General features: G+C 48.4%; 1 protein-coding gene across 1 annotated transcript in view; it reads right to left on the reverse strand.

Annotated features, from left to right (window-relative positions):
- Nucleotides 1-15290, reverse strand: part of LOC104330848 (fibrillin-2) — a 111800-nt gene that overhangs the window by 50631 nt on the left and 45879 nt on the right. Inside the window, exons 6-8 of the mRNA XM_075444028.1 lie at nucleotides 14658-14855; nucleotides 13127-13252; nucleotides 1695-1820 (exon numbers count right to left, since the gene is read on the reverse strand). Coding sequence (XP_075300143.1) covers nucleotides 1695-1820; nucleotides 13127-13252; nucleotides 14658-14855 — 450 coding nt within the window. The remainder of the gene's footprint in view (nucleotides 1-1694; nucleotides 1821-13126; nucleotides 13253-14657; nucleotides 14856-15290) is intronic.

Consider the following 15290-nt stretch of genomic DNA (forward strand, 5'->3'; position numbering starts at 1 on the left):
AGGCTCCAGGAAACAGGGAGGAAAAGAATTTTATTCTCATTAAAATCTATCAGATTCCCAAACAAGGTGACTCGTACGTTATACTTTACAACATTTCGCTTTCCGGAACTAGAACACAAGTAACTTTTACTCCAGGTTCTGTGGACATGAAAGAATTTGGAGATGACTGTTTTTCTGTAATAATTTCCAGGACTTTCAACAGAAAGCTGTACCTGACATTTTCCATTGCAATGATCTTTGCCATTTCTGTTACAGTTCCTCTTTACAAATCCTCGCATCCTCGCCTTGCTGAAGGCAGATGAACTTTCTGAACAGGGAAACAAACCCTGGGATTCATTTTGACTAAAGTAAGTGCCCCTGCTGAGAGCAAGTAAACAGAGAGCTGGTCTATTTATCATAGAAACTGTTGTCTGTTACAGCAAGAAATGGACCATCAAATATTTACAAGGCTTGGAAAGGAATTTTGATCTCCTAAACATGCAAGATTCACTCCAGGCTCTGTAGCTGGGAGGCAGGACAGCCCGTCAGTCTGGGGAAAGCTTGCCTGGACTCATGCCGGTTCTGGGAAGCTTGGAAAAGCAAACACCTCGAGCCAAACCCCGACGGGGTGCGCAGGTACGGTGGAGCCGGCGGTGCGGCACACACCAGCCCCACCAAGCCCTTGATGTGGTCTGCAGGATGGGGGCTGCATAAAGGGGACCTCCATTTGAGCCCGGGATTCATTTTGTTTCTAGAAATCACATACTGTGAGAGGCAGGCGGGCCACAAGGTGATGTGGGAGAGCTTACAGGAGAGCCTCGTAAACCTGCGGGTTCAGCGTGGCTGCAGGAACAGGCGTCTGCGGTGCCCTGCGCTGTGCCCGGGAAGCACCTTTGCCTCCACTGCCTACAGAGCGGATCCAGACCACAGGCTCGGTGCAAAGCAACTCACTCCCGAGGGGCTGAGTTCAGCGAGAGGAAGCCAATCGAGCCCACAGCCCTACTGATGATTAGCTCGGGGCAGTAGGGATTTATGAGCCATTACCTGTGGTTTAAGCAGGAAGGAGGAGGAGATGATGAAAGTCACGGTTTATTTGCATTGCTTATGCAAACACTTGGAGTAAACCTTTCCCCCCTTCACCTCTGCAAAACAAGTTAACGAATGCGCTGTTGTATTCACTGGGTCCCTCTTTGCTCCAGGACAGCTTGCAAGCCTTCCCTTGGCCTTACACACTCCACAACCTCTATTCAGCTGTAGGGGAGTACCGGTGTCTCTCTCCAGCTGACATCTAACGCAGGAGAAAAGGGGTGGCATCTGGGATTGTCCCACTAGCTGGTGCAGTTCAGTGAGTAGGAGCGCAAGGGTCCTTCCTCAAAACATCCCAGGCAGACACCTTCCACCCCAGGCCTCCTCTTAGTGTCCCCAGCAACGCCTTGTCAAACACTTCAAGAACTGAGGCACCTGCAGTCCAAATTATGGAGATGGAGAAAGCCCTGGTCCGCAACAGCGTCAAAACCTGTGCCCAGGACAGACCATGTCAGCCATGGCACATGCAAGGACAGCACGTGGAAAAGAGCATTTTCCATCTACTGCAGCAACCAAGTGCCCTTCGATTTGCAAATCTGGTGATCGCCAGATAGTAACTTGCAGATCACCAGGTCTGGGTTTCAGAGCGTGATCTCTTGCTGTATCTGCGGTCCTATTTAGCATCTTACCAATGCAGCGTGATCCATCAGGGCTGGTCATGAAACCGCGTGGACACGTGCACACGTAGCTGCCTGCCGTGTTGGTGCACTCGCCGCCGTCACACACGCCGGAGATTGCGCCACACTCGTCCACATCTAGAAGGGAACAAACCAACAGTGAGTCTGTTTCCCTGCAAGCCACCTCCTCTCCTACCTGCAGTGCGGATCCGGGAGCAGATCTGGGATCACAGACGACAGTAGCGGGTGTTACGTGTTGTCATGGGATGCTTGAGACCATAAGTGGTCTCCTAGCAGTGGATCGGTACAGAAAACAAGAATCCCCCCAAAAAAGTGATTCGGAGGGCTTCATGGAGTCCTCTGCTTATCTCTACCGACAGTGTAGGTCTTTGAGTAGGCTGATCTAAAATGCTGAGCTCCCTGGAGCACAAAGGAAGCTTCAGGACAGAAACACATCTGTGCAGGTGACAACTTTCTGTTTTTAAAAAGCATGGGCTCATGCATTATTCGCCCAATTTCTCCATGCAGGAGGGGTTTGGTTCAATTTTAAGTACATTCAGGCATCTAAATCCAGGTGAAAAGGCCTCCATACTATCAGTTAGGCAAGGGCGGTCTGGCCATATCACTCTAGGGGTTCAGCACCTCAATCAGCAGTCCTATTTTAGTGTGAACTGATTTGCATAACAATGCCACGAGGGAATATTAGTGAGATAGAGTTACACACTGAGTCCTTGGAAAGACCACACCTGACTGTCCATGGCAGTCAAAGAAACACCACCCACGTTAGCAAGCCCTGCCACACGCGGCTGCTGCAGCAGCCCGCTCCTCCAGCAGCCCGCCGCCACGTGTGCCACCACAAAACACCCCAGCGCGGTGCATCTCTCTGGGTTGAAGAGCATGGAAAATCAGGACGTTGCAACAAGATTTCATCAAGGCGCAAGAGCTGGACTCAGATCAGAGGGACCAGGCAGCCCCAGTGCCCAGGCATATGGTAATAATTGCAGAAAGGTTACAAAAGTACCCAAATTCAGAGCTGATCACCCCAGTTATGCAGCTTCTGCCATTTGAACTCACGATGTGCTCTACAAGCATCTGTCTAGCGTGAAGATATGGCAGACCTTCACCACGAGCTGACCATGGAGACCAGCCCATTGCCAAGGTCCTGGACGCCTGGATCTGGATCCTGAAGCGGAACTTCGATATTTGAAATCTTGCTCAGAGTTAGATTTGAATCCACACTGGAAGAACTGAGCTGGAAAGATGAGACGCTATAGGGTTTGCCTGAGAACTCCAGAGTTCTCCAAACTTTCCAGGCCATTTATATTACAACCTTGAGAAAATTCTTGAGTTAATTATTTCTTTGGCTCTTCTTATACTGAGTATTTAAAGAGCTTCATATCCTTGTGAAAGTTTTAGTTAACAACAGATGGGAAACCACACAGCAAGCCTGAAAGCTGAAGCTTAACTCAAGTCAAACTGCAATAGAAAAGGGTGAGGACAGAGCAGAAAATTCAGCAAGTACCTACACAGATGATACAGGGACACAGCCTGTAACTTCTGTGTGCAGCCATCACTTGGGACCTGAAACTTGGAAAATCAAAGGGAACAGAGTGGAAAATCAGCTATTTTGAATGGACAATCTCTTTTCAACAAATTTTGACCAAAATGTCAATATCATTAAATGTACAGGGCCCAGCCATGCTCATGGGGCACCTGACCCTGGGACTTGTCTGGGAGCAGCGTTGTAGATTTTGTTCTATTGCCAACTGAAATTTGTTTCAGAATCTAAGATGAAATTAGATCCAACCTCTAATTAATCCACCCCAAAAATTCGGTTGGTGGTCATGGTCCAGGTGGTGGTAAAAGACAGAAGGAATATTTGCCCAATAGTTTTTACAGTGGCAAAAAAAAAAAAAAAGCGTCTTGGCAATTGGCAAAATAAATTAGTCCTGCTAAGCAACTTTATTTATTGTACTTTAAATCTATGGTGCTGTTCTGAATGGATAAGGGGATTTTTATACGCAATTCAGATGCTGCCTGGGGCTGGCAGGAAAGTAATGAAAAGGAACTGGTCAAAGTCTGCTCCTTCGAGGGGATTTTTCTGCTGTGAACAGCCTAACAGCCTTGCACAGCCTGATGGCATTAGCATGGGGGGAGGTCAGAATCGCTGCAGGGCAACAGCTAACCTGCAAAAAAATAAAAGGCAGAACAAGAAAGGCCTCTCGTCTGGGAGTGGGGATGGAGGATGCCTTTGGAAGAGCTCCTCTAGCAGACTTCAGTGATGAAGGCAGCACACAGACATGGGAAAGGGCTACCTGAACCCACCCCATCAGAGCAAAGGAGGGACCAGAAGAAGTCTGTGCTGGGAGCCAGAAGACCTGGCTGTGACGATGGATACGAGCCACAGTGACAGATCTGAGGAAGGGGCAAGAAATTTCTGTAAGAAATGGGTGTGGGCTACCCAGAGGGGTGAGGAGCTGTGTCCTGTCCAGTGTGAAATGGAGAAAAATTTGAGGGTTAGGAAGTCTGACTGCAATCTCACAGTGCCATGCAGTGGCTAGCGATGCTAGTGCAGCCCTGAAGATGTGTGGGAGAAACACTGCGCAGGAGCAGGTAGGTGATGCTGCCTCTTCACCAGGGTCATCCCTGGATGCCACAGCTCTGCGTGGTGCCAAGTCTGAAGATGTGTGGGAGAAACACTGTGCAGAAGCAGGTAGGTGATGCTACCTCCTCACCAGTGTCATCCCTGGATGCCACAGCTCTGCATGGTGCCAGCTCTTACAAGAGGGTGTTAGCAAAATGGAGGGGTTCAGAGTCTAGGGGGACGACTCGAAGCCTGGAAAAATCCGCCTGACATTAAGAGATTAGCAGGACTTTATCCAAGATACTGTGAGGATATGATGGGATTTTAGGAAAAAAATACACACAAAGACGATGTTGAGAGGGCAGTGCTCTGCTGTCTCAAAACAGAAGATGAAGACTGAAGATGAGACATTATAAATTCAGGCTGGAATGAAGCAGACGCCCTTACACCACTGCTAAATAATCTTTGGCCTGTGCACCCAGGGATGGGGCTGGTTCTCCAAGTCTTGGGATGGATTCAACTCACCTAACAATGCCTGCAGAAGGATTCCTTAGCACAGGCACAAATCCAAGGGAGGGCAAAGGGGTGTGAAATCTGGCTGTGCTGAGGTGACTCGTAGGAGTAAGCGTTGTCCTTGCTCCTCCAGACATATCCTCATAAACTTCATCCTTCTCTCTAAAATTAGAGAGGCTGCCAGGAGCCTTCTGCCATTGCATCCCAGGCACTGGGACCCCACTACAACAGCCTTTGCGTGGTGGGACAGCCATAGACATCTGATGATGGCAGTTAATTCGCATCACCCCAAAGCCCCCACCTTGCTCTGAGGGAAAAGAGATATGAGAGGGTCTGCGCTGTTAGACCTCTAGAGGAAAAGACTGCAGAAATGATCTGGATGGCGGTGCGTGGTGAGTTGTGGTCAGATGTGTTGGCTGGTTACAGAGCAGGCATCTCCATCAGAGCTTTTTCTAGATGCCATTTACACTCGGCACACGATGATCTCAGCCAGGCAGTAATTCATCCCCTCTGAATGGAAATGTCTAAACAGAGCAGAAGAGTTGTGCCCTAACAGTGATGATTTTTCCCTGCAGAGTGAGACATAGTGAAATCCATCCCACTCCGCTCAGCAATAGACACTGATGATCTATGCTTTTCAGTAACGCAAGCCCAGCTGCCTTTCGAAGGGAGGCTTATGGTATGGACAGAGACCCTCCACCGGTGCTTCACGTGGTCAAAGAAATAATCTTCAATCTCTCCTCCTTGCTCAGGCAACCTGTTACAAACACAATTATCTCTCTTTTGCTATGGTTGCGGCTCTGAGTCCTGAGGAATGTTCCGTCTGAACCCGAGGAAGAACTTCTTCCCTCTGAGGGTGACGGAGCCCTGGCCCAGGCTGCCCAGGGAGGCTGTGGAGTCTCCTTCTCTGGAGATATTCCAGCCCTGCCTGGCCGCGGTGCTGTGCCCCCTGCTCTGGGTGACCCTGCTTGGGCAGGGGGTTGGGCTGGGTGACCCCCAGAGGGCCCTGCCAACCCCCAACATTCTGTGATTCTGTGAATCAAGTGAAACCGCGATTTCAACAGGCACAGAATTAAGCCCAAGTACGTCAGGCACGTTATACGCTCGTGCATCAAGAGGGGAAGACGCATTCCTGCTTGGCTTCTTAGGAACTCTAAAATTCGGCTTTCAGCAAGCGAAAGATTTCAGCTGCCTTTCGCAAGCAGCAGAGATACTGGCCCTGTCCTTGCAGTGCTCCCTTCGCTCTTTGATGCTCAGAGCCCCTCCGATGGACAGACATGACTGGAAACCTCGCAAGGCAGCAATGCAAATCCCCAGCAAACACTTCCCCCACCTGGGCCCCTGCAGCGAAAGAGATTTTATCACTGGAGCCTGCCCTGTCATTTAATTACAGGCCTGTGTTTGGTTACAATTTGCAGAACACTGGAAGGGAAAGAGCTTTATGAAGCAAAAGCTGGGTGTACGATTTGAAATAACAGCTTAAAACTTCTGCACAGCTCTCCTGAAGTTTGTTGTATCCGAGATCTGGAGGCCAGCTGACAGGCAGGCATCTTATTAGATCGATACCGATGACACAGCCTCAGTCATCCAAGAAAAAGTGTATGTGGTTGTGGGGGCAGCAACTGCATTCCATTCTGAAGGAAGAAAAGAGTTAATTCAAAAGGTTAAATCAAACTGCAATACTTTTTTTCCCCTCGAAAATCCTAGTTCAGACGAGAGCAGTGTTAGCAACCCAAGAAGCAGAAAAAAAGCCAGAGTTTCTCAAGCCTACTCGCACATCCTGTACTTTGAGAAACTGAGCTCTGGGCTGTGTTGTTGTTTCAGTTCTTCCCCACCGCATTTGCCTTCTTTATTTTCTCTTTGTAAAGTGTCTCCTAGTTTTGATTCCTTCTGAGCTGCAGTCCGCGGAGAGCCTGACACAGTGGGACGGATCTGTACGCCGCTCATTAACACCCAGCTGCCAGCTCTGGGCAGGGAATTCTTCCAACTCCAACCTGGCTACTTCACGACTTTTCCAACTCTCTGTTAAAAATTAAAGCAGTATTCTGTGCTCTCTGCTCTTCAGACAATGGCAGAATTCAATGCAAACGTTGATTTTGGATCTGGTCTCCACCTCGTTGGGTTGGAGTTGGCCTGATCATTAAGGCTGAAAATGCTGGAAGCCAAAGGCTACAGAGCTTCAGAAAGAGAGTTGCAACCTGCAAAGCCCATCCAACACGGGTGCCCACAGACATGTTGAAACCCCAACCTTTCCATCTGCTAAAGAAACAGGACTTGATGGAGAAAACATCTCTGTGTCACGTAGCAGAGGTCATGCCTCATCAGCCCTCTCCCGTGCAGCGCACGGGACTCGCAGACCTTCCCTTCCAGAAAGCACAAAGAAACCACAGAGGAGAGTAATGGAACCCTCCAAACCACACCAAATCCATGGAAATGATCTCTTAATGGAGCCAAACAATGAGCTCTTCTGTAGACATTTTGTAAGAAAATTGAAAACATGCTAATAAAATGGCTATCATGTTCCTTTCGTGAGGAAAGTGGGCCAGCCTACCCGCTCTGCTCATGGAAAACGCAGGAAAGCTCCCTCCAGTTCAGAAACATGAATGAGATTCAACAGAGGAAAACATAGAGCCTTGTCTTCATCAGGAAATTTGGAATTTTGTACGGTGGTGACAAAAGACAAGCCCATAGGGACATAAGTAGCATCTAACATGTCACCCTACAAATGCTAAATAGAAAGGGGCAAGTAAAAAGAGGTGAGATCTGTGATTAACGGATTTGTTCTCCCTTGGCAGAATCTGTCTCCTGGAGATGTCAAAGACCATCAAGAAGGATCTACCCTGGACGGATTTCAACAGAGGTTGATGCACAAAGCATTCAGCGCCTTTCACTCCCTTGCCTGGTGTTTCTCCATGTATTTTTTTGTGTCTGGTATGTTATCATCCTGGAACAATTTTGGATCTGAGACACTTATTCCTTTTGGGGCAAAGAAAGCATCCTGGGTGAGGTACTGGCATTACATACTTCACTGATAATGGAGCTGGCTTAGCATTTTGCTATGCAGCAGAGGAAGGGCTATTAAGAAAAGAAGTTAAATTATTGGCAGAGAACCACTAAAATCATGGAAGGAAAAGCTTTATTCAGTCAGCGATTCCACCCTTAAGAACATGCCGTGGAATTGTTCCCTTAAGTGTAATTTTTATGGTTGCTTCCAGGATAATTTAAAAATGTCACTCCGTGTAACAACCCCCAGCTTCCCGACGATTTATTGATCGAGGTCTTTGTGCAGGAAGATGTGTCTGATTTCAGCTTTGATGTTTCCTTTCTCCATTTCGCACCGTTATTGCCAGGAGTGCTTTCTTGTGTCGTCCTCAACATTTCTTTTCTTCCAGCAGTGTTAGGCAGTAAGCTGGATGTAAGTGTGCCCCTCTGTGCTCCCAAACTTCTCGTTCCCCTGCAGACCTCCACAGCTCCCACTCTTTTCCAGTTTCTCATAAGCCAAGCATTGTATCTGGCAATGTCGCTGTTAGCCGGCAACATCTGCCCTCCTTGCTTGGCTTTTCACTCAAACACAACATAAACGCGAGCCTTTGGCACTTGCGAAGCTCGCCTTGCCCCCAGCGCTGGTTGAGAGCAGCCTTCCCCTTCCCCACCCTCGGTCCACCCTCCCACCGCTGCTGCGTTTCACAGACTCCTTACATCTTTCAGAAAGTGAGCAGGCAGCTCCCTGTGCCAGAAATTTCTCATATGTTGCACAGCCCCAAGCTCAAGAACTCTTGATCCCTTGAGCTCCCTCAGAATACAATGAACAAAGGCGTAAAATAAGCCACTATTTGAAAGTGTCACATTCATTAGAGATGAGCTGCAGAAATAACTCTGGAACTGAGCAACCCTGAACTTGGAGGATATTTAGGTTCACATCCAAACTTGATGTCGTCTGCGTGGTTTCACATTTTGCAGATAGGAAAAGGACATCATTTTCCTTCTGGGGTTGACCAAAATTTATCCCCTGTATCCGGCTGCAGCCCCCCCACATGCCTGGAGATCAGGGCCCGAGCTGGCCCCTGTTATCAGCATAGAACATCTTGCATAAGAAAAGCATCTTTATTCTTCAGGCATCCGGGGCCTGAAAATGGAGCCTTGATTCCAGGTGCCATTTGTGTTAAGAGATAAGTATCACTATGGGAAACGAACAACTTTATCTCTGCCCCTGCCTATTCCCACCAATAAACAGCCCGAAGAAGATTAGTGTTACATGCTGCTGCGTTAATGAGGGAGACATCATTAATCAGCAGACACAGTGACACGAGCTCTGACCTTTGGCTCAAACGCAATCCCAGCTGCTGACTTCACTCCCCAGGAGGAATCTTCTAAGCAGAAAATACAAGCTCCTGGGAACCAGGGAAGAATTTAACATAGACATTTAATCTAGCTTTCGTATTTCCTGAATGCTAGGCTTGGATAAGGAATCTGAAAACCAGAGGAAACCATCTCCTCTTCCTAAAGCAAGATGGTCTCAGTGCAAGCTGAGAAATCACTCCTTTCACCAGCGATAAGTTAGCGCAGACTCAGCAAGGGAACCGCTGCAGCTTGGAGATTTTAGGCTTGGAGCACACCTGGCCAAAGAAAAGTTCCTCTTTGATTAAAACCCTTAGCTCAGTGAGGAGGTTACTTAGACTGATAAAGCTACCTCAGCAGCACAGACAGTTTCAGCTCATCAGGAATTCGGTGCTCTATCAGGGCTATCTTCCTAGGTTTATAAAGTGATAGCATCAGAGGAATCCCTTACAAGACGCTGGCTCTCTCTTCCCCTGTTCAGAGTTTTAGTGATGCCCGTGGGGTCCATGTCCTAGAGGGGAGCAGTGCTAACCCAGACAAGAGCACCCTCTTCACCTTCTGACTGCCCGGTGGGGGACATGCTGGTGATTCACGTCTGGGAAACGAGCCCTCGAAAACAATCTCAGCCCTGTCAGTTTAGAGCGTGTCCCTTGTTTACGTCATTCTCACAGAAGGACCCCTAGGTCAGTAAATCATACCAAAGGAAAGCATCCTCTTTTGGTGGTCTCCTTAGCAATTGAGGGAAGATAAGTGACAGAACAGACACCATAGATGCTGGAGATGTCTCTTTTTATGGCCGTCCAGGAAGGAGAGTGAAAGGAAGCTGTTTATGGCCACATCACGCTGCTTTTGCAGGCGTTCTGGGAAGTAGGGACCCACGCAGAGGCCCCTCGCATCTGGATGACAGATTCAGACAATGGATTGTTTTTAATCTTGGTATATAGGAGATTCCAGCTAAACTGATTTCATATGTGCTTTGCCTGGTCCCCAGCCAGCATGGGTGAGGCAGACCAAGGCAAGAACCATTTTTTGTGTCCTGAGGTTGGGCCCGTGGTTCTGGTGCCGTCCAGCCTTTGCTCATTTGCCAACCAAACTGCACGGGACATCACTGGATTTGGGGAACTGGTTCTTCATCTGACATGCACGTAAAAAGGCTGGTTTGGATTCTACTGGTTCCAAGTCCTTGGATGCCGGAGCAGTGCAAGAAACCTTTCCGTTAAAATTTTAGAAAGTGTCCTGGCGTGCTGCCAGGGAGGATCCACGGACACAGATGTCTTCTCAACATAAAAGAACGTCCATCCCCCACCAAAGGATTAACCTCTGTAGCTGGTGTCTCACTTTGGAAAAATTTTTCTGAAGGGCTGAACCCAGGTCACGCGGCACGCACTGACACAGAGACCACTTGGATTATATTAGCAAGGAAAATGTCTGGACTGCAGGAGGGTGGGGGTATGGGAACAGTCACCTGGAAGCAGTGATGCTGCTTTCCCTGAGAACCATTTGAAGAAACCCCAGGGGACAACGCATGCTGTCAAACCCACAGTGCCACGGGGGTGGGTTGCTGTGATGCTGACTGCTTTAAGTGCTCTCTCTGTGTAACTTTGCCACCTGGAAACTAATTCCAGGTTAAACATCTGGATTCTAGTGCATCCATCATCCCTTGCCTGGATTACAACAGAGCCTTGGAGAGGAATGAAAGGGAAGCGCAGCTCCTGAAGCCCAGCTAGGTGGGACACGCTCACACCAGCACAACAAACACGTTTTATCCCTACAACGGCAAACACGGGCCAGCAGGGTTTCATTAGGGTATGTGGGAGAGAGCTTTAACAATCATGGCAGGAAAAGTTTAATGCCGTTTTCCTTTTCATTTGCCAGATGTTTGGAAAATACAACAAATGTTTATTCTCCTGCTTTGGAGAGGTGCAGCCTGCCTGGCAAGGTATGCATCTGGCCCACGAGAACTGCTGCAAAATGCTTGGGGCAAGCGGGTCCTTCCTAGAGAGGCGTGCACGCCTCTCAGACAGGCTGAGCAGCCCTAAAGGAGATGCTGAGACTGGACCTTAAGGAACTAGAGCCAGACTCTCCAAATAGCATGAAAAGAGCTCAAATTGGTGGCACTGTGAATGTTTAACACATTGACTGCACCTAATCCTTGCCTGTGCTCCACACTTACAGCATGGACCAAGACATTGCCTCTCACTATCCAGACAAGTCCTGAATTTAACTGAGAAATATAGTGGACCAACTTGTCCTGAGTCCAAGAGCAAAGAGCAGTTCGAGGGGCTTCCAGAACCAGGCAGATTTCTGCCTTAACGACAACAACTGGTCTTAACATCGTTAAATTTTCACACCCCAAATGAAACTAGTCCTCTGGTCTGAGGATCAGGCATTTGGCCATTTCTAAGCAACTCCGCTAACCACCTGGAAAGTATTTCCCTTGAAAATGGCAGAGGTCTCTGCACCGTGTTACCAGACCCTGCCGAGCTGTTGAGACGGGTCCTTTCTGCCTCCTGCAGCCCTGCCTCCAGACATGGCGATCTCACTGCCGACACTGCAGGTCAGCTTGCCCACGTGCTCAGAGCAGAGTTGCACCTGCACGTCTGGGGCAAGAATCTGGGTCCTCCACTGAAGTGTTTTTAGCAGGTAATTAACGTTTAAAATCCTCCAACTTCTGTGCTGAAATAGAGGCAAAGAGGAGTTTCTGCAAAGTTCCCTTCCATCAGGTTGGGAGCTTCTCCAGGGGGTTTGAACATTGATTGCACTCCCCAGGCTGCCCACAGGCCAGGCTAAGGTTGATGCTAGGAAGAGACAGACTGCACTCCTCACTGCTTGGCTTCAAGCTTACAGCAGCTCTGTAGCTACTGCTAATGCTTTGGAGCATCCCTACCTGTAAGCACAAACCATGCCTCCGAAGCACTGTATCATCTCCAAGAAAGATGCTGAGGCTGAAAAGGTCACTCCCATTTACAGCTCAGTTGAAGATGAGCGAGGTGCACCTTACAACGTAACCAGAAAGACAGGAAAACCAGGCAGAGCAGGCAGGCTGCCTGCAGACAGCCCTGGGGTGACAGGGAGGCAGATTCCCCTGTGGGGCTGGGACAGAATCAGGCCACTGCCTCAAAGCAAGAACACTAACAGGCACGCTGCTGACCGGCATTTCATGTCTCCAAGGCCAAATTTTCCTTTGTGCCTACTTTGTACTCAAAGTTCAGGTCCTGGCCACTGCATCAGTTTGGACTAACATCACCGAGTCAGTGAAGCAGCACTGCATTTATTTGCTCCACACCCTCATCTCATGGAACGAGATCTTCTGCAGTGCACTGAAAGCCATGACGCTATTTCTGGTTGTCTTATTCTGTCACCATCCCAGCTAGTCACACTCCACCCTCTTTGCCTTCCTTCCAGTTACTCTATTGAACTAGAAGCAACAAGTTGCAAGCTGCAAAAAGATAAATATCAAGTGGATATAAGGAAAATATTCCTTACCATGACAGCGGTGCAACCCTGGGACAAGAGCCCCTAAAGGAAAAGCTTTTGAGTTTTCAAAACTTGATTGGATTGAGCAACTGATACAGCTTTGAAACCAGTTCTGATCTAAGCAGAGAACTAAAGCCTTCCAGAAGTACCTTCTGTTAAATAAGTCCATGTTGCCATTAAAATACCCTTCAGAAAACACCTGAATGAAAAAAAAACCCCTCTTTCTAGTTTAAGAGAAGATCAGGCAAGCTCTGTTCCTCATTTCCTTGCCTTGGACTCCAGGAAGCAGATAAACAGATCAGAAATCCATTTTGCAGTACATTTTCTAACGTGCCTTGATGCTTGCAGTACTCGCTCCTATTTGGGATCAAGGCTGGCACGGGAGCTCTTTCACATCTCTACTCTGCCAGCCTTGGAGATGCCCTGTGAGCAGAGAGGTTCTCCAGTATTTAACTGCCCTTGTGCTCTCAAGGTGTGTCTGGGAACCCAGCGCTGAGCACTGGTGAAGCCGCGCAGAAGTCTGCAAGCTTACCTTCACATCTGTGGCTGGTCTCGCTCTGCTTGTGTCCCGCGGGGCATTTGCACTCGTAAGAACCCACCGTGTTGATGCAGTTACCACCTTGGCAGAGGCCAGGAATGGCTTGGCATTCATCCACATCTACGGGAAGAAGAGCAAATATGACATCCGACAGTGCAGCCATTGCAACAGATGAATATTCAATCCCAGCATGGTGGGAGCGTTATGAGGAAGAAGCAGCTTTGGTCCAAGTAGGTGGATTTACATTTTGTAATGCGATTACCCAGCAGATTATGTTAGAGATAAGGTAAAGGACAGAAAACGGGCATAAAGAGGTTGCTGACTTCTCTACACAAGCAAGACGAAGACGAAAGTATAGTAACGTTTTCCAAAGCAAACATGAATGTGTATCTACCCGCTCGTGGTTCGTTCCAGGCTAGTAGCTGAGCTGGGAAGGAGAACTGGTTTGGTGGGATGTCCTCCTGCAGCCTTCAGAGAGCAACATCTGCTGCAGGGCAGAGTGCAACCTACGGACTGTAAGGTTTTGCTCTTCAGCCCCATCCCAGGAAGGCTCATCCTGCAGCCATGGTCTCCTCATCAGCGAGGGGACACAGTGCTTTCCAAATCACTTCAGCTGGTCCTGCTAGAACCAGAATGCTCATGTGCTGCAGATATTATTTATACTCTAGTTCTGCTTGCAGTGAGTGACAAATCTATCAAATAGTCCAAGCTCTCCTAAAGAGAGTGAGGCATAAAATGCAGATTACAATAGACAGCAAGAGAGTTCTCCTCTTCAGCCTTCCCAATTTTATCCTACAGGCACTGGCCAGTGTGGGATTTGGACTGTAATTTTGGCTCTTTATCGTGGCAGGTAAAGGCTGAAATTAGTTGCAGATGCAGAAAGGAATTCATGCAACTCTACATGGAGAGCTCTGCAACCCATCAGTGGGCAGAAGCAACTAGAGCTCCAGAAGGGCTGCCAAGGGGATCTGCTGATGGGAGCGCAGTGGACCATTCTGCTGTTTCTGCCTGGGTATCCTAGACATCGAATGCAACCTCTAAGCATGTGGTTTATGTACATTTTAATTGCTTGTGTGATCGCAAAGCAGTTACGGCTTCTGTTTTGAACCAATAATACAATTTACAGAGCACTAATCACCTGATGCAAGTCCTGATTACGTTCCAGTGCTGGGACAGAAGCTCCAACAACAATAGCAGCACCACAGAACGAGGGTGTATGGAAGGCTGTAACTTCATTTTAAACTTGGAGAAACACTAGCCTGATTCACTGCCTCTTGTGGGATGGAGGATGTCACCTGAGAACCACAGCATGGCCAGAATCTTTAATTGAGCAAAGATGGTCTTAGGTGATCCCATGAGACACCCAAGGTCCATGGTGATGCTCTGGGACATACAACAGATTTCACAAAGTTTAGAGAGAGAACTGCTCTCTGTACTGGGGCTCCTGGCAGGCATTCACCACTCGCCCTTTCAGCGTGCATCAGGATGGATAAGGGAATATCCTTTGGATGTTCATGGCATTTACCTTGGCAGGCTCCAGTACGAATGTTGGGAATGAAACCTCGTCGGCAGGGGTGAGGTTGAGCAGGACACATCTCACATGGGTGACCCCAGGCCCGTCCAATGGTGGCACAACACATGGTCTTGGTGCAGACGATCCCACTGAGTTGGCCCTGGCACATCTGGTTATTCACTTGGCTAAAGCAGGGACCAGTACGATAGTCTGAGGGAGAACAATAACATCCATGGGTTAGATCAAGACACAAAGACAAGGTTTTCTGTCTAACACACAAAGCGATGATTCCTCCTCCTACCAGCACAGCCATTCAGGTGCAAAGTCAACAAGTTCCGGAAAAAATAAAAAAAAACCTGAAATCATGAAAAGAACAAAAATTTAAGGCCAAGCTGGAGACCAGTACTGGAGGTGGTGACCTTCTTTCTGCTGCGTGTTCCATGTGATCATCCAGAGGTTGTCCAAGCCAGCTCTTCCTGGTCTCCCTCAGGCTCATCCCATGAACTATACTTATTCTATGTCTTGAGTCACTGCCTTTAAGTACTGGCCCTAGAATGAACTCAAAATATGAAGTCAGGCAAAGTGACAATGTCAGAGCTGCAAGTTCAGCTGTACTGCGGAACTGCTGGGGTCAGCAAAGCAATC

The sequence above is a fragment of the Opisthocomus hoazin genome, chromosome 27 (genome assembly GCF_030867145.1).
Source record: "Opisthocomus hoazin isolate bOpiHoa1 chromosome 27, bOpiHoa1.hap1, whole genome shotgun sequence".
NCBI lineage: Eukaryota > Metazoa > Chordata > Aves > Opisthocomiformes > Opisthocomidae > Opisthocomus > Opisthocomus hoazin.